General features: G+C 43.2%; 1 protein-coding gene and 1 long non-coding RNA gene across 3 annotated transcripts in view; one reads left to right on the top strand and one right to left on the bottom strand.

Annotated features, from left to right (window-relative positions):
- Window positions 1-1119: 1119 nt before the first annotated feature.
- Window positions 1120-1773, top strand: LOC100983603 (large ribosomal subunit protein mL48-like). 2 transcript variants are annotated; one of them, XM_024929290.3, is made up of 2 exons: window positions 1120-1338; window positions 1591-1773. In XM_024929290.3, exons 1-2 carry the CDS (start codon window positions 1120-1122, stop codon window positions 1753-1755), a joined length of 384 nt encoding a protein of 127 aa, XP_024785058.3. In that variant the 3' UTR covers window positions 1756-1773. The 2 variants fall into 2 exon arrangements, with proteins under 2 accessions (XP_024785058.3, XP_024785057.3); XM_024929289.3 differs by having other exon boundaries at window positions 1120-1773.
- A 529-nt stretch (window positions 1774-2302) lies between these two features.
- The window catches only part of LOC130541576 (uncharacterized), a 26023-nt gene continuing 9223 nt past the window's right edge, over window positions 2303-19102 (bottom strand). Inside the window, exons 2-4 of the long non-coding RNA XR_008955642.2 lie at window positions 9664-9817; window positions 8893-8972; window positions 2303-5210 (exon numbers count right to left, since the gene is read on the bottom strand). This is a non-coding gene — a long non-coding RNA (uncharacterized LOC130541576). The remainder of the gene's footprint in view (window positions 5211-8892; window positions 8973-9663; window positions 9818-19102) is intronic.

The raw sequence follows: 19102 nt of genomic DNA, 5'->3' as shown, positions 1-19102 counted from the left end.
TCAGCTTGTGTCCTGGTAGATATAATGAGAGTTAATAAAAGAGCAGTGAGTAAGTAGAATCACTCTTTGTAGATTTTTTAAGTGCTTGTTTCTAATGCTTCTACTCAGATTATAATCTCCATAATAGCAAGCACCATATCCTGTCCACTGAATCCCCTGTGACTACAGCAGGCCATTGTAGCTGCCCAGTGCAAATTCATTGAATGAATAAATGCTCATGGTGAAAAAATGCTCACAAAGGTTACATCCATCATTAGTGCTTTGTTTTCCATCCAAATAGAGGAGAACAGAATCACAGATAATAGGCAAACTACAGGCCGGGGGCGGTGGCTCACACCTGTAATTGCAGCACTTTGGAAGGCTGAGGTGGGCAGATCACCTGAGGTCAGGAGTTCAAGACCAGCCTGGACAACATGGCAAAACCCCGTCTCTACTAAAAATAAAAGAAAGAAAGAAAGAAAAAAGTAGCTGGGCGTGGCGACATGCACCTGTAATCCCAGCTACTCGGGAGGAGGCTGAGGCAGGAGAATCATTTGAATCTGGGAGTTGGAGGTCGCAGTGAACTGAGACGGTGCCATTGCACTCCAGCCTGGGCAACAAGAACAAAATTCCATCTCAAAAAAATAAAAAATAGACAACTACAACTAATCTATTTCTATTAGTGGCTTCAGTTCTGAGGAGTATTGCATTAAGAATGGCTTAGCACAGGGCCCTTAGTCTCCCACACTGTGTCAGTTTACTATTATTACTGAAAATAGAGCCATCCAAAGACAGCGCAGCAATTATAAGTTACTGACAAACTCCCCTCACTCATCACTGGTGAAGAGCACCACCAAATTCACCAGATAAGCATCAACATTTTTTCCTTTTTTATGTGGAAAGAAAGTATAACCTACAGAAAAGTTGGAGGAATAGTCCAACAAACACCCACATACGCTTCGTTTAATTGTACTCCGTGTTGGTTGCAAACACCAGGATACTTCATCCCTAAATACTTCACATGTATCTTGTGAGATTAAAATTTTCTTTCTGACATAAAACATTATCACATCTAAGAAAATTAATGTTGGGGGGGTGGGTCTTTGGTGTGCACAGCTAGAGGCCATGCAGCAGCAAAGGATGAGCAGAACCTTGGAAAAAGTGCTGTGCCTGAGGAACAATACCATTTTTAAGCAAGGCTTTTCACTCTTAAGGCTTAGAACTTCAGCAGAGAAGCCCATCTATTCTGTAGGTGGCATTCTACTAAGTACTAGTCCGCCCTACAAGACAAAGCCCACCCACGCCATTGGAAAGTACAAGCACCTAATTAAAGCAGAAGAGCCCGAGAAGAAGCGAAAAGTGGAAGTGAAACTCATTAATTTGGGGACAGATGATGAATATGGGGTTTTAAACATTCACCTGCCTGCATATGACATGACCCTGGCAGAGAGTTATGCCCAGTATGTTCACAACTTCTGCAACTCTCTCTCCATTAAAGTCGAGGAAAGTTATGTGATGCCAACCAAAACCACTGAAGTGTTGTGGTTGCAGGACCAAGGCAGCAAAACGTTCCTGGACTCAGTGCTTACCACCCATGAGCGAGTGGTTCAGATGAGCAGTTTGAGTGCTATGTTTGCAGAGATTTTCTTGGAAATAATCCAAAGCAGTCTTCCTGAAGGAGTCAGATTGTCAGTGAAGGAGCACACTGAAGAAGACTTCAAGGGAAGATTCAAAGCTCGACCAGAACTGGAAGAACGGTTGGCTGAGTTGAACTAGCTACTGTAGACCCTTTCATGCCAGCACTGGTCACATTGCGTGCCAAGGAGAAGAGCTTACTGGGTGGTCAGAGTTCGTCAGGAGACCTGACCCTTAGATTTCATAAGTGCCCATTCCCATACCCAGTAATGCCTTCACTCCTCTGTAGCATGGCTGTACTTGCCATTTGTTACTGCTTACCTAACCCTTGTTATCCTCCGTCTAATACAAATCTGCTGCTAACATGTATTTTAAAAAAAGAAAATTAATGTTAATTCAATATCCTATGATAAAATAGTTCCTATTTATATTTTCCTAATTGTTCCCAAAATGCCCTTAATAGCTGTTTTTTTTTTTTAAACCATTGTGGAAGTCAGTGTGGCAGTTCCTCAGGGATCTAGAACTAGAAATACCATTTGACCCAGCCATCCCATTACTGGGTATGTACCCAGAGGATTATAAATCATGCTGCTATAAAGACACATGCACACGTATGTTTATTGTGGCACTATTCACAATAGCAAAGACTTGGAACCAACCTAAATGTCCAGGCAGCAATGATAGACTGGATTAAGAAAATGTGGCACATATACACCATGGAATACTATGCAGCCATAAAAAATGATGAGTTCATGTCCTTTGTAGGGACATGGATGAAGCTGGAAACCATCATTCTCAGCAAACTATCGCAAGGACAAAAAAACCAAACACCACATGTTCTCACTCATAGGTGGGAATTGAACAATGAGAACACATGGACACAGGAAGGGGAACATCACCCACCACACCAGGGACTGTTGTGGGGTAGGGATAGCATTAGGAGATATACCTAATGTTAAATGACGAGTTAATGGGTGCAGCACACCAACATGGCACATGTATACATATGTAACTAACCTGCACGTTGTGCACATGTACCCTAGAACTTAAAGTATAATAATAATAAAATGAAAAACAACAACCACCACCACCACCACCACCACCCAGGATCCAATTAAGGCTCAAGTGCTACTTTGGTCTATGTGTCTTTAGTGTCTTTTAATTTAGAACAATCTCCTCAGATTTTTTTCATGATACTGAAATATTTTGAAGCATCCAAGACAGTTGTTTCATAAAATGTCCCACATTCTGGATTTGTCTGATGGTTTCCACGTGATTTAACCTTTATTTATTTATTTACTTTTTAGCTTTGTTAAGAGTGTTGAACAGGTGATGTTGAGTATCTTATTGAGTCACACCAGAAGTGAACAATGTCACCTTTTTTTTTTTTCATATTGGTGACACTAAGCTTGATCACTTGGTTAAAGTGAATACTCAAATTCTTTTTATATTCATGAAACATATTTCCTTCCTCTCTCTTCCTTCTGTTTTCAGGAACCCTACAGTCACCAAGCACTCATATCTGACAAATCAGCATTTATCTTTTTACCTTCCTGGCATCTGGCCCATCCAGTCCTCACTCCTCCAACCCCCTCTTCTGCACTAGGCTCAGGTTATAAGCTCCAGATCCAGACAAAAGTGACTGCATCTTGTAAAGGACCCCAGCGCCCCTTGGGCTTTGCCTGAGTGTTGTAATTGGCATGACTGTGCTGGAGAGCAGGCCTTGTCTTGGCCCTGGGGACCTGAGCACAAATTCTCTTTTTAAGATGTGTGTGTTAGGCTCTCCAAAAGATATCCACATCTTAACCCTGGACCTGTGAGTGTTACCTTATATGGCAAAAAAAAAAAAAAAGACTTTACAGATGTAAAGTTAAGGATCTTGGGATGAGGCAATTATCCTGGATTCTCTAGGGGTATCCTAAATGCAATCACAAGTGTCTTTATAAGACAGAGGCAGAGGGAGACTTCACACAGACAGAAGAGGAGGAAGCCGTGTGACCTTGGAGGCAGACACTGGAGCCATGCGGCTCCAAGCCACAGAATTTTGACAGCCAGAAGAGGCAAGGAGTGGATTCTCTCCTGGAGCCTCTGGAGGGACTGTGGACTTGCTGACTCCTTGATTTCAGACTTCTCATCTCCTGCACCGTGAGAAAGTGCACAGTAACGTGCTACAGCAGCAACAGGAAACGGATACAGTAAGTGAAGAATTTGAAAAGAAAATTGAGACTTGGGATTGAATTTTGATTTTGTTATTTGCTAGTAGTGTAATTTGGGGCATATTGCTTGATTTCTCTCTCAGGCTTTTTTTTTTTTTTTGAGATGGATACTCGCTCTGTCACCCAGGCTGGAGTGCAGTGGTGTGATCTCAGCTCACTGCAACCTCTGCCTCCCGGGTTCAAGCAATTCTGCCTCAGCCTCCCAAGTAGCTGGGATAACAGGCGCCACCATCATACTTGGCTAATTTTTGTATTTTTAGTAGAGGCAGGGGTTTTCACCATGTTAGCCAGGCTGGTCTCGAACTCTTGACCAAGCCTTCTGCCCGTCTCTGCCTCCCAAACTGCTGGGATTACAGGTTTGAGCCATGGTGCCTGGCCTTCTCTCAGATTTTTTTTTTTTTCCTCAAAATGGGGATAATAGACATTATTTATTTATTTATTTATTTATTTAAATTTTAGAGATAGGGTCTGGCTCTGTTATCTGAGCTGGAGCGCAGTGGTACAATCATAGCTCACTGCAGCCTCAACCTCCTGGGCTCAAGTGATCCTCCCACCTCAACCTCCCAAGTACCTGGGACTACAGGTGTGCAGCACCACACTCGGCTAATTTTTGTATTTTTTTTTTTTTAATTTTGTAGAGATGAGGTCTTGCTATGTTCTCCCTGCTGGTGTCAAACTCCTGGCCTCAAGCCATCCTCCCACCTTGGGCTCCCAACTTGCTGGGATTACAGGTGTGGGCCAGTGCACTCAGCTGTCATCTTTTAGAGTTACTGTAATTTTTAAGTGGCACAATATAAATGTGTGTGTAAAGCACCTAGTAAAAGGCTTGGCACATAGTAGACACCCAATACATGAGATATCTTGGCCCTCATTAATTAATTCAATAAAGGTATATTAGTCCCTATTATGTGCAATACTACTGCCTTTAAGGAGCCTACATTCTGGTGAGGGAGACCAAAAATTAACTAATAATAAGTATATAGTACACTAGATAGTAGTAAATGCTTTTAAATTCCTCTTTTTTTTTTTTTTTTTTTTGAGACAGGGTCTCACTGAGTCCCCAGGCTAGAGTGCATTGGTGTGATCATAGCTCACTGCAGCCTTCACCTCCTGGGCTCAAGTGATCCTCCCACCTCAGGCTCTTGAGGAGCTGGGACTACAGGCACATGCCAGCATGCCCAGCTAATTTTTTTGTAGAGATGTGGTCTCATCATGTTGCCCAGGGAGGTCTGGAACTCCTGGCCTCAAGTGATCCTCCCGCTGTGGCCTCCCAAAATATTGGGATTACAGGCATGGGCCACCAAGCCCTGCTGCTTTTACATTCTTGACTCTGCAAAAGTTGGAGATAAGGCTGTAAACAGTACAGGATGCAATTCACCCCTAGGAAATGGCAGAAAATAAACAGTGACAAACAACCCACTAGGTCATGGCCCACAACTCTATGATAATACTTCTCTATTATTTGTAGTTACTGCAAAATAATTTCCATTTGCTTGCTTGAAGCGTTACTTTTTAATAAACCTAAAAGTATTCATTTTAAATGATACAGATATGGGTAGATATGATGAATGGAACAGGTAGTGCACATAAACACTTTCAAACTTGTACCATACACAAGACACCTAAAAAGTTACATTTGACCAAACCTTAAATTTTGATACCCTAGTCATAGGGTATTTAGAATTTCAAATCCAATCCAACTTTAAGATAACTATTTTCATTGGAACCATTATTATGTGTTTTGTTACAGGTTTTATGGAGAACATTCTCAGGCACTGAAAATTACTTAAAATTCCCATAAACAAACAAACAAAACCCTCCATTGGAAGAGGCATTAGTTTCAGGAATAAATTACTTACATAAACCTACACAAAGTGTTAATGTCAGGCTTTTACTTCACTTAATTAAAAAAAATTATAGGCTTATGTGTATCATACCATGTTTAAGACAACGTCGCCAAGCCAACCGAAATAAACACAAAACTATGCTCCTTTAATGTAAACAAATTTGACCAAAATTTAAACAAAAATCAGCAATATCCATTGAAAACCACAAGAACTCAAGGTAGCTCTGGGATGTCACCAGTCAAAAAGTATCCTTTCCCACTGCTAGGGTTCAAAATATCTTTGTGAAAATGTGCATAGGGCTGGGGAAGGTGGCTCAGGCCTGTAATCCCAGCACTTTGGGAGGTGAGAGGATCACTTGAGCCCAGGAGTTTGCGATCAGCCTGGGCAACATAGAAAGACTCTGTTTCTACAAAAAAAAAAAATTTTTTTTCTTTTTCTGAGACAGAGTCTTGCTCTGTCGCCAGGCTGGAGTGCAGTGGCACAATATCGGCTCACTGCAACCTCTGCCTCCCGGCTTCAAGTGATTCTCCTGCCTCAGCCTCCCGAGTAGCCGGGACTACAGGCATGCGCCACCACGCCCGGCTAATTTTTGTAATTTTAGTAGAGACTGGATTTCACCAGGTTGGCCAGAATGGTCTCAATCTCTTGACCTCGTGATCCACCCTCCTCGCCCTCCCAAAGTGCTGGGATTATAGGCGTGAGCCACCGCGCCTGGCACCCCCAATTTTTTATTTAATTAGCCAGGCGTGGTGGTGCACGCCTATAGTCCCAGAGACTTGGGAGGCTGACGCGGGAGGAATGCTTGAGTCCAGGAGGTCGAGGTTTCAGTGAGCAATGATTGTGCCACTGCACTCCAGCCTGGGCAACAGAGCGAGACTGTGTCTCAACAACAACAACAACAAACGTGCACAGCAGAAGATTTGCAAAGTTGCAACCCAGAGTCTTGCTAGGATATTGATTCCAAATCTTTTTTGTTTGTTTGTTTGTTTGTTTGAGAAAAGATCTCACTCTGTTACCCAAGCTGGAATGCAGTGGTGTGATCACAGCTCACTGCTGCAGCCCCGACCTTCTGGGCTCAAACATTCCTCCTGCCTCAGCCTCCCAAGCAGTTGAGACCACAGGCATGCACCACCATACCTGGTGGCTATTTTTTTTTTAATTTTTTTGTAGGGATGGGGTCTGGCCTTGTTGCCCAGGCTGGTCTTGAACTCCTGGGCTCAAGAAATCCTCTCACCTTGGCCTCCCAAAGTGCTGGGATTACAGGTGTGGGCCACAACACTCTTTAGTAAATTAATTTTGATATATCAATACCAAGGTTAATAATGTTTAATAATTCATTTCACTGGCCAAGCTCGGTGGCTCACGCGTGTAATCCCAGCACTTTGGGGAGGCCGAGGTGGGAGGATCACGAGGTCAGGAGATCGAGACTAGCCTGGCCAACGTGGTGAAACCCCATCTCTACTAAAAATAGAAAAAATTAGCCAGGCGTGGTGGCTGGCGCCTGTAATCCCAGCTACTCAGGAGGCTGAGGCAGGAGAATCGCTTGAACCCAGGAGGCAGAGGTTGCAGTGAGCTGAGATAGTGCCACTACACTCCAGCCTGGGCGACAGAGCAAGATTCTGCCTAAAAAAAAAATAAAAATAATAAAAAAAATAATAATTCGTTTCACTGGTTACCATTAACAGGGGCTTAGTCATACATTCAAATGAAGCCATGGGGCTTCAGAGCAAAGAAAGAACTACTCCTCAAGATCAGCTGGGCACGGTGGCTCATGCCTGTAATCCCAGCACTTTGGGAGGCCAAGATGGGAGGATCAGGAGTTGGAGACCAGCCTGGGCAACATAGCAAGACCCATTTCTACAAAAATAAAATAAATAGCTGGGCATGGTGGTGTGTGTCTGTAGTCCCAGCTACTCAGGAGGCTGAGGCAGGAGGATTGCTTGAGCCCAAGAGGTCGACGCTGCAGTGAGTTACGATTGTACCATTGCACTCCAGCCTGGGCAACAGGGCAAGACCTTGTCTCTGAAAAAAAGACTCCTCAATGTGATCCTTGTGGCTGAATTTGAAAACTAAGTCAGCCGTACTGGAGGTGGTTGACCAAACCAGCCTGACCCTGAGGTAGAAATTGGTCTTGAGTCACCACAAAGGGATGTTGGTCTGAGGAGGCCAAAAGTTGACCTACTTAGAGCTCCACTGGATTCAGAATGACCTTCAGGTCCCTTTCCTTCATCAGACCTGTCTGCCCTGTTGGTCTGGTGTTCCTTATCTCATCCTGATAATATACACTACTGCCTGGAGAAACTTAAGTCTCTGGTTCCTTCAATCTATAATTTCATAAGTAATAAACTTGCATTCTTAAACTTGGTTTTGTCTTGCCCATTTCTTTTTCTTTCTTTTCTTTTTTTTTTAAGATGGAGTCTCGCTCTGTCGCCCAGGCTGGAGTGCAGTGGCACGATCTTGGCTCACTGCAGCCTCCATCTTCTGGGTTCAAGCGATTCTCCAGACTCAGCCTCCTGAGTAGCTGGGACTACAGGTGCCCGCCACGATGCCCGGCTAATTTTTGGAATTTTTAGTAGTGACCGGGTTTCACCATGTCAGCCAGGCTGGTCTCAAATTCCTGACCTGAAATGATCCGCCTGCCTCGGCCTCCCAAAGTGCTGGGATTACAGGTGTAAGCCACCACGCCTGGCCCGCCCATCTCTTTTTCACTTGAGCCAAAGCTATTTCTAGGAAGGCAGTGGCATTTCCTGAGCTAAAATCATTTTCCCATTCCTGAGTCACATTTCACATGGTCCCAGAGGTGAATTTAGTGGATTACATTTTAAAAAACAAACAAAAACCTCAGAGCCACACATAGACCAGGTTTTGCCTTCTTCCTCTCCAACTCCCACTATTCCTTCCTTTGCACGTTTGCTGAGCCATATGGAAGGGCATGGCCAACAGAGAAGAAAAAGGTTGATTAATAGTAAAGAAGCCCTGCTGTTGCCTTGAATGTCAGCACGTGCACACACACACACAGGTGCGCACGCACACAGGTGCACACACAGGTGTGCGCGCACACACAGGTGCACACACACAGGTGCAAGCACACACAGGTGCGCGCACACAGGTGCACACACACACAGATGCGCGCACACACACAGATGTGCGCGCACACACAGGTGCACACACACAGATGCGCACACACACAGGTACGCACACACACACTGTTATACCTGTCCATTGGCAGTTTCTTTTGGTTCTTCAGGATTGCCCTTAGTGTTCGTTTTCATCTGATGTTGCCTAGACCAAAATCCTGGAGGAAAGAACCTGATGAACTAGGTTTTGAACTCCCCCATGCATGACCCCTGCCTGTGGGGTCTGCCCTAGATGGATAATAAATAGGTCATTATCAGTCTCATTTCAGTGTCCACAGTGGAGAGATTTTATTCTTCCCCTTGCTCTGGAATTGGCCCCTTTTCTCCTCCAAATCCCAATCTTGGCCTAGAATTTTGAACTCTGCTTAGAATTCCAAATTGCCAAATATATATGTCAGGAGATCAGACAGAGTTAGCTGAGCAGGGAACAAGGGCGTGCTTTTCAGAAGTATGTGGGTCTGTTTCACAAGAATATGCCATTAACAATATAGACAAGGCTCACCATAAATTTATGAGTGAAACAACTTATTCCAACTGCTCTCATGCCTGGCTTTATACAATCATCTACTTGTCCTTCCCTGGGCCCAACCAATGCTGCTCCCCCTTTAACAACTGCTTCTGAATGTCCCTGTGGTGTGGGCCAGAAAGGAGACTCTCTTCTTCCCCAAATCCACCCGCAGTATGGCAGAAACTAGAATTCATGGTCCTCACCCAACCCATGCCCACTTCCTTCTGCCACTTAAAGAAAACACCCATAAAGGGTGGGAAGAGAGAGTGTAACAGCAAGGTCTGTGCATTCCCAGAGATGTGATGCAAGGGGTGTGGGAGGCATGGCACTGCTTGACTCACACTGGAGAGCGGGCACTTGGCCTGGCTTTCAGAGGAAATGCTCCTTGGAATGCGGTCGGCCCCGGCTGCACCCACGCCTGTGAGGGAGGAGCTTATGTGTCTGGCACATCATAGGTGGCTCCTGGGGTTTGCCATGAGTCTCAGCACAGCAGACCTGAGAGGAAAAAAATACAGACTGAACGTGTTTCTTCTATTCTCTCACCCAACACAGAAGACTTCTGTGACCGCATGTGTGGGGTTTTTTTTCCCCACATACCAAGAAGCAAACAATTCTTCTGTGGACTCTAGCCGAGACTCTTCCAATTCAATTCAATTCAGACACTAGCTACCTAGAAGATAGTGTAAGAAGGCACAGGTGGAGGACTCAGTCCCCAAGACCACCCCTCACTCCTGATGCCAATTGCAAGCTCCAGGTTGTTTTATCTGTGCATCTGACTGGCTATAAATCAGGGGTCCTATGGCCCCCTCCTGTGGCCCTTCCTTGGGTTTGATTAATATGCTAGAGCAGCTCACAGAACTCAGGGAAACACCGATTTATTATAAAGGATATTACAAAGGATAAAGATTAATAGATGCATAGGGTAAAGTATGGGGGAAGGCAGAAGCAGTTTCCATGTCCTTCCCAAGCACCACACCCTCCAGGAACCTCCACGTGGTCAGCTACCCAGAAGGTCTCCAAACATGGTTCTTTTGGGCTTTGATGGAGGCTTTATTATGTAGGCATGATTGATTAAACTCTTGGTCATTGGTGATCAACTTTACTTCAGCCCCTCTTCCCTTCCCAGAGGTCGGGGGATGAGGCTGAAAGCCCCAACCCTCTAACCATGCCTTAGCCTTTCCCATGACCAGTCTCCGTTCTGAAGCTACCGATGGGCTGCCAGCCATCTGTCAACTCATCAGCACACAAAAAAGACATCACTTTGGAGATTCCAAGGAATTTAGGAGTTGTACACAGGGAAACAAGGTGGAAGACGAAATATATATTTTTCAATATCGCAGTACGGTACAGTAATTTTTTAAGCCAATCCTTTCAGTCCAGTGAAAGATAACTGGAATGAACAGCTCCATTACTCTTACCAATATAGGCAAAATAGGCTCGTGCTGTCTTGGAGACTAGCTGAGCAAAAGCCACCTCAGTGTTCAGCGTAGGGACCCAGGTCCTGGGGAGGAGGTGGGCCATGCACATGAGAACAGGACATTGTTTTTGGGGAGCGGAGGTAGGGCCCGGTCACTCAATCCCTGTTCCCTACAAATCAACTTCAGGATCCCTGGCAAAGTGGCCCAGAGCAGCCCCAATTAAGGCCAGGTGCTGGGAAGGGCAGTAGGACAACTCAAGTACAGCCACTCTGACGGGAGAGAGAGGCGGGCTACAGGCTAACCCCGGTGTCAAGGAGCCCGCGGGAAGAGAAGGTGGAAGCGTGGGTGCCATGGGGTTGCTGACACTGGAGCAAGTTCTCACTGTCCCTCTGGGGCTTGCCTGCCTAAAGGAAGTGTCCCATGGAATGAAGGAGGTTTGTTTGCGAGCTGTAAGGCATGGGACTCAGGCCTTCTGGGGCTCCACGCCCTCCCCTCTGAGGCAAACCCCACCAGCCCTGGAAGCAGCCTGCACCTCACCTTCCTGAACATCAAAGCTTTTGATTGGCTATTGCTAAACTTTCTTCCTAGAAGGCTTTACCAATTCATACACCTACCACAAGTGCATCATTCTTTTTCATTTTTACCAACCTGAAGAAGGGAAAGGGCTCTATTGTTTAATTTACATTTGATTACTACTGAGCGTGAGTCTATTACCGTATGCTTTTCTCTCTTTCTCTTGTCCCTAAAATTCCATTTCTGGGAATATAATCTAAAGAAATTCTCAAAAAGATAGATGTTCAAGAATGTTCATATGGCATAGTTTATTTTTTATTTTTATTTTTTGCAGGAGACTGGAGTTTGATTATTACTCAAATTAGTCTCCCCAAGCATTCGGGGAGCAGAGTTTTTAAGGACAAGTTGGTGGGTGGGGGGAAGCCAGTGAGCCAGGAGTGCTGACTCGTCAGAGATGAAATCATAGGGAGTCAGAGCTGTCTTGTTGTGTTCAGTCAGTTCCTGGGTGGGGGCCACAAGATCAGATGAGCCAGTTTATTATCTGGGTGGGGCCAGCTGATCTATCAAGTGCAGGGTCTGCAAAATATCTCAAGCACTGATCTTAGGAGCAGTTTAGGGAGGGTCAGAATCTTATAGTCCTATGGCATTGTTTATAATAGAAGCAAAAATAAAAATAATACAAATGTCCATAAATAGGAAGCTGGCTATAGAAATTATGGTGTGTCCATACTGCAGAGGACCATGCGGTTGGTTATAGATTGAAGTTGACCAGCAGAGACAGACAAAGAAAGATCTCAGGAACATGTAGATAAATGAAAAAGATAATATGTATATAATATGTAACAATATACTAATATATCCCACTTATGTTTTTTAAATGTTTGCATATATATAATATGTACATAAATTCATAGAAAAGAAACTAAAGGGAAGTGAAAGTATTGATGGTGAGTAACTTTGGTAAAAGAAGGTCCAGGCATGTGGCTCATGCCTATAATCCCAGCACTTTGGGAGGCCAAGGCAGGATAATTGCTTGAGGTCAGGAGTTCGAGACTAGCCTGGGTAACATAGTAAAACCCTACCCCTACAAAAAATTAAAATATTAGCCAGGTGTGATGGTGCACATAGTCCTGTCATCCTAGCTACTTGGGAGGCTGAGGCAGGAGGATTGCTTGAGCCCAGGAGTTTGAGGCTACAGTGAGCTATGATTGTGTCACTGCACTCCAGCCTAGGCAACCGAGTGAGACTCCATTTCTAAAAGAAATTAATTAATAAAAATGAAGAGAATGCTCAGCAGACTTCTGAATTCTTTGAGTGTTCACAAGAAAAATAAATTCATGTATCACATGTCCTATAAAAGAAAAAGGGGTTGGGTTGCTTTTGCATATAAAGCAAGCTAGTTTCAACTTTTGTTTTTACCGAACTCTCTGTCCACTGGAGAAAAGTGCTTGCCACAGAAAACTGTTTTTCTGGTTCATTGAGGTATAATTGACAAATAACAAGTACATATATTCAAGGTGCACAATGTGATGTTTTGATATAAGTATACATTGTGAAAGGATTATTACGACCAATTTGTAGTAATTAACTTGATGAATTAACATATTCATCAAGTATATAATACATTATTATTAACTGTAGTCACCATGCTGTGCTTTCCATCTCAGAAAACTTAGAGTATTACCCTAAAGTTAACTACGACCATTTAGGAGTTTGCTTTAAAACACTGCTTTTCAAATTTTACTGTGGAAACAAATCGCTTGGGGATCTTGTTAAAATTTGGATTCTGAATCAGTAGGTCTGGAGTGGGGCCTGAGATTCTGTCTTTCTGGCAAGCTCCCCAGGTGACACCAATGCTGCTGGTCCCTGAAGCACGCTTTTGGTGGCAAGGTTTCCAGGGAGCTGAGGCTCTTGTATTTCTTTACAATCCAGACATCAGTTTCCCCTCCTTGTCATCACAATTCAGTGCATTTACCATTATATGGGGCTTTACATCCCTAGAGAATCAGAACATATGTTGTGGAAAATTGGCTGAGTTGCATCAAAATGCATTGGTTTGGCCTCAGACGTGTTGCCTGTATCTGTAGCTGTATTTCAGTTCCAATAAATGCATGCGTGTGGGTCTCAGGTAAACATATTGGTTTAAATGAAAATTCACTGCTTGGGAAACAAAAATAGGATTGCAATGAAAACACATTGCATTAAGTATTTTACATAATTCCCACAAACAGATGCTAGAAAATAATGTTTTGGTTTCAGTGGCAGTTCATTGAATTCACTGGTATGCTATTTGTATCTCTGAATATGTATGAGTTTTGATGAAAATGCATTGTGGAAAGAAATCAGTCAAGCTCTTCCTATACAGTCCAGCTATAATGTTCTTGTAAATTTTATGTTGCTATACCATCTTTTCTCTTGTTTATGAATACATATTCTTTTTAATGTTCCATATTGCTTAGTGTTGCAGTAAATATAACCATTTTGTTTGTGTCTTGAGTTTCTCATGTAGTGGATACATACATTGAACATTAAAGAATATAAATGTGACTAAAATCTTTTATATTAACTAGAAAATGCCTTTATGTTTTTTTATCTCAAAATATTATTTCTGCATTGACTTTTATATAGAAAGAGACATTCTAAAAAATATTGGACTAAATCTAGAATCAATTTTGAAATCATAATACCATACACTAAACAGATGGAAATATCGGCAATATTTGATCAAATACTTGGTGTAATTACAGTAAAGCAATTTACAGAACTGATGAGAACAGAATTACAATTTGTATCAAATTAATGCCCTGAAACAAAACTACATTAATTGTTATATCATGTTAGTGATCTCTGTTGCTACCCAAAGACTAAATGGTCGGGGGAGGAAAAGGGGCAAGAAATTTAATTTCATTTAAATTGTGACAGTGTTCCTATACAGTATTTTATTCACTTGAATGGGTCAGAAGAATACCGCATGCTCAGCCAATTATCTGCTATGCAAAATTATTCTTAATTCTATGTGAGAATTGTAGACAGTGGGTTGAGGAGGTGGAAGTAAAAGCTGCATAGATACAAATAGTTAAAGGTCGTTATCTACGTACCAAATCTAACTCGAGAAGAAAATCTTAAGATACTGTTTTATAGCTGAATGTGCTTCACCCACAGAGGAGCTCAGCGTTATCCCTGGGCCTTGGAAATAAGGGTGCAATGGACTGAATGGTTATCTCCCCTCCAAATTCATACACGGGTATTCTAATCCCCAAGGTGATGGTATTAGCAGATGGGGCCTTTGGGAGGTGACTAGGACATGAGGGTGGAGCACTTGTGAGTGGGATTAGTGCCCTTACAGAGAGACTGCAGAGAGCTCCCTTGCCCCTTCCACCATGTGAGGACACAGGGAGAAGATGGCTGTCTATGAACTGGGAAACAGGCCCTCATCAGACACTGAGTCAGCTGAGGTATTGATCTTGGACTTCCCAGCCTTCAGAACTGTGAGAAATAAATTTCTGTTTAAAAGACACCCAGTTTCAGGTATTTTTGCCATAGTAGCCCAAACAGACTAACAGTGGATATCATTTTGTTGAGCCAGTTATAAAATCCAAGTCCAAGTCAAAACTGCAGGCTGATATTAGCTGGGCATGGTGGTGCATGCCTGTAGTTCCAGCTACTCCAGAGGCAGAGGTGGGAGGATGGCTTGGGCCCCAGAGGTCAAGGCTGCTGTGAGTGGTGATCACACCAATGCACACCAGCCTGGGGGACAGAGCAAGACCCTGTCTCAAAAATACAAAAAACTTGCAGGCTCCAAAACTACCTGAACTTCAACCTACCTTCTTTCAATACGATGCCCAGAACATAGTCTCTCTCAATGACCCAGTCAAACTTAAAAAAAAAAAGAAAAAAAAAAGCATCACCACTTCTCTCTTCAAAATCTAGCCTTGATATATATTTTGAGGGGATGCATTCTGAAGTGTGTCAGCATGATACATCATATCATCTGCAACTTACTTTCAAATGGCTTAGGAAAAAAATATGGTATCTGCTGTCTATTTATCTACCTACCTATCTATCAAGAGATAAGCAAACATGATGAAATAATAACAGTTGTTAAATCCACGTGAGGGGTATTTGGCTGTTTGTGTGCTATTTTTCAGCTTTTCTGATTGAGCTTACTTTTTTAAAAAGGCAGGAAAAAGTATGTGGCCTTGATTGTGAAGACAGACAAGAAACAGCTGAGCCCCTCTTGTTTCTCGATACATCAAAAATGCGGGACACATGGTCAGTGCTAATACATAGTCCTTAAACTTAAGAAGTTCCTAAAAATTAACTTTGCTTGTGGAGTGTCAAACCGGAAATCAGTTAAAACAAAGAAAAATTTGAGATTTTTCTGGGGAAAAAAATTTCATCTTGATATTCTGAGTTACCCCAGCCCACTGTCCCTGAATACGCCTCTTGTCCTGGTAAAGGGTGTCACCCTTGTCCCCCAGGATCTCTCTTTTTCTTTTGAGACAGAGTTTCACTCTTGTCTCCCGGCTGGAGAGCAATGGCACGATCTTGGCTCACTGCAACCTCTGCCTCCCAGGTTCAAGCCTGAGGCTCACTGCCTCAGCCTCCCAAGTAGCTGGGATTACAGGCATGCACCACCATGCCTGGCTAACTTTTTGTATTTTTAGTAGAGATGGGGTTTCACCATATTGAGCAGGCTGGTCTTGAACTCCTGACCTCATGATCCGCCCACCTTGGCCTCCCAAAGTGCTGGGATTACAGGCGTGAGCCACTGCGCCCGGCCCAGGATCTCTTATACAGTAGAATTCTACTCTGTTATTAAAGAGGCAAGCATAAGCTATTCCAAAACCAAGAAAGAACACAACCCTAAGTGCCCAGAATGGTGAACAATTAAAGAGCTTTAACTGCTTGGCAGAGTCTTTATGTTACTTACATAGAAACCTATAAAAGAGGCCGGGTGTGGTGGCTCATGCCTGTAATCCCAGCACTTTGGGAGGCCGAGGTGGGTGGATCACGAGGTCAGGAGTTTGAGACCAGCCTGGTCAATATGGTGAAACCCCATCTCTACTAAAAATACAAAAGTTAGCCAGGCATGGTGGCGCACACTTGTAGTCCCAGCTACTCAGGTGGCTGAGTCATGAGAATCGCTTGAACCTGGGAAGTGGAGGTTGCAGTGAGCCAAGTTCATGCTACTGCACTCCAGCCTGGGCAACGGAGTGAGATTGTCAAAAAAAAGAACAGGCCAAGGAAAATCAATGGAGACAGGGTCTGCATGTACTACAGGTGAAAGAAATTTTCAAAAACTACAAAAAAGATTAGCTGGGCCCGTAGTCCCAGCTACTCGGGACGCTGAGGCAGAAGAATCACTTGAACCCGGGAGGCGGAGATTGCAGTGAACCGAGATGGCGCCGCTGCACTCCAGCCTGGGCGACAGGGCGAGATTCCGTCTCAAAAACAAAAACAAAAACAAAAACCTATAAAAGATAATAGCCCTTTAAGTTTTTGAGCAGTAATGCATTTTGGGGAAGAGTCATGCTCGTTTCCTCCCTCCTCTGAGAAAAACACAATTGTTCTTCTAGATACCTCTCCAGTGTGAATTCAAAGATGGCAGTGGTAATACAACAGTGGCTGAGTCACGTGTCAAGTCAAAAAGCTAGTCTTAGATATGACTTTAAATTTCTCTTTTTCATCCCTTTGGTCCTTTAGAAACATTCACTGGAATGAGTATTAAAGTCTGATAATTTCAGACACTTGTTTATTCTTTGGCCTAAGTATATACCCTCACGGAGTTTTCTGTAATATTCATGTCAGAATCATTCCTTTATAGTTTCTGCAGTCATTGGTTGAGGAATGTCTTATTCATTTCATTCATTCAAAAAGCTTTTATTGAAGCTCTATGATATGCCAGTGTTTGGGAAACGAATGCAATATAAGAGCCTTCCATTACTGACAGATTTTTCTCCTTGCAACTTCTCTGCCTTCCCACTGCCCCAACTTCATGGTAATACCTCCTGCAGAAATACGTAAGTTATAGCAGAAGCTCTTTGTTAGAACTCCTAATTCTAATTCAAGATCAATTTTTTTCAACATTTTATTATAAAACCTTTTAAGCATATCTCAGAACTGAAGAAACTGTACGGTGAACACTCATATGCTCACCAGCTAGATTCAACAATAAACATTCTTCTGTACTTCATTTACTATTTATCCATTTATCCAGCTGTTTATCCACCCACCAATCTATCTTGCCTTTTTTTTTTTTTTTTTTTTTTTTTTTTCTTTTGAGATGGAGTCTCACTCTGTTGCCCAGGCTGGAGTGCAGTGGCATGATCTCGGCTCACTGCAACCTCTGCCTCCTGGGCTCAAGTGACTCTCCTGCCTCAGCCTTTTGAGTAGCTGGGATTACAGGTGTGCACCACCATGCCCGGCTAATTTTTGTATTTTTAGTAGAGACGGGGTCTCATCTTGTTGGCCAGCCTGGTATTGAACTCCTGACCTCAGGTGATCCACCCGCCTTGGCCTCCCAAAGCATCTTGTCTTTGTAATGCATTTCTAAGTATGTTGCAGTCAGCAATACACTTCTCCCCATATGTTCCAACATGCATATCTTTTATTAGAGTTCAATGTTGGCTGATTTCTTCTTTTGAGGTAAAATTTAAATACAATAAATGCACAGTTTATAAGTGTGCCATTCAGCAAGTTGCAAGGAAGGCCATGTATACAAGCAAGGCAAACCCCTGGCGAGATCCAGTACCTTAAGACTGCCCTGAAAAGCTCCCCTGCACAGCTGGTCCCCAACCCCATGGCCCAACTCCCAAAGGTAACCCTTTCTCTGGATTCCCCTGCCCCCACCTTAGATTAGTCCATAGATTAGTTTTGCTTGTTCTAGGATGATAAATATATAAACAGTATCTGCTTTCTTGTGTAAGGCTTCTTCCATTCAGTACAACATTTTTGTAATTCATCATGATGTTGTATGTATCAATGTTTCCTCCCCCCACCCCCCCTTTTTTTTTTGAGACAGAGTCACCCAGGCTGGAGTGCAGTGGCACAATCTCAGCTCACTGCAACCTCTGCCTCCCGGATTCAAGCCGATTCTCCTGCCTCAGCCTTTCGAGTAGCTGGGATTGGAGGTGCGTGCCACCACACCTGACTATTTTTGTATTTTTAGTAGAGATGGGGTTTCACCATGTTGGCCAGGCTGGTCTCGAACTCTTGACCCCAGGTGATCCACCCACCTCGGCCTCCCAATGTGCTGGGATTACAGGTGTGAGCCACCGTGCCCAGCCAGTTCCTCCCTTTTTTATTGTGTAGTATTTCATTGTCTGAATTTACCACAGTTAGTTTATTCATTCTCCTATTGGTTGTTTTCAGCTTTCAGTTATTTATGAATAAAGCTATGGACATTTTTGAACAAGCCTCTTTGAGGACATATGCTTTTATTTCTCCTGGGTGAGTAACCTAGGTGTGGAATTGCCAGGTCATAATGTAGGTGCAGTCAGCCTTCCATATCCGTGGGTTCCACATTCATGGACTCAGCAAATATTCATGAATTCAATAAAAAATCAAGGGGTGGGAGGAAAGGATGATCATGTCTGTATGGAATATGTATAGACTTTTTTCTTGTTATTATTTCCTAAACTGTATACAGTATAATTATGCTCACTATCTGAGTGATGGGATCAATTGAACTCCAAACCTCAGCATCATGCAATACACTTATATAACAAACCTGCATATGTACCACCTGAATCTAAAATGAAAGTGGAAATTATTTTTTAAAATACAGTATAACAACTGTTTACATAGTCTTCACCTTGTACTAGGTATTATAAGTAATCTAGAGATG

This window comes from Pan paniscus, chromosome 5, assembly GCF_029289425.2.
Source record: "Pan paniscus chromosome 5, NHGRI_mPanPan1-v2.0_pri, whole genome shotgun sequence".
Classification (NCBI taxonomy): Eukaryota; Metazoa; Chordata; class Mammalia; order Primates; family Hominidae; genus Pan; species Pan paniscus.
The sequence above is the reverse complement of the archived record's forward strand: the minus strand, read 5'-3'. Positions and strand labels throughout refer to the sequence as shown.

Bases quoted from the DNA above. Each gene is read 5' to 3' on its own strand.
- LOC100983603 (XM_024929289.3), top strand. From the start codon at position 1,120: ATGAGCAGAACCTTGGAAAAAGTGCTGTGCCTGAGGAACAATACCATT.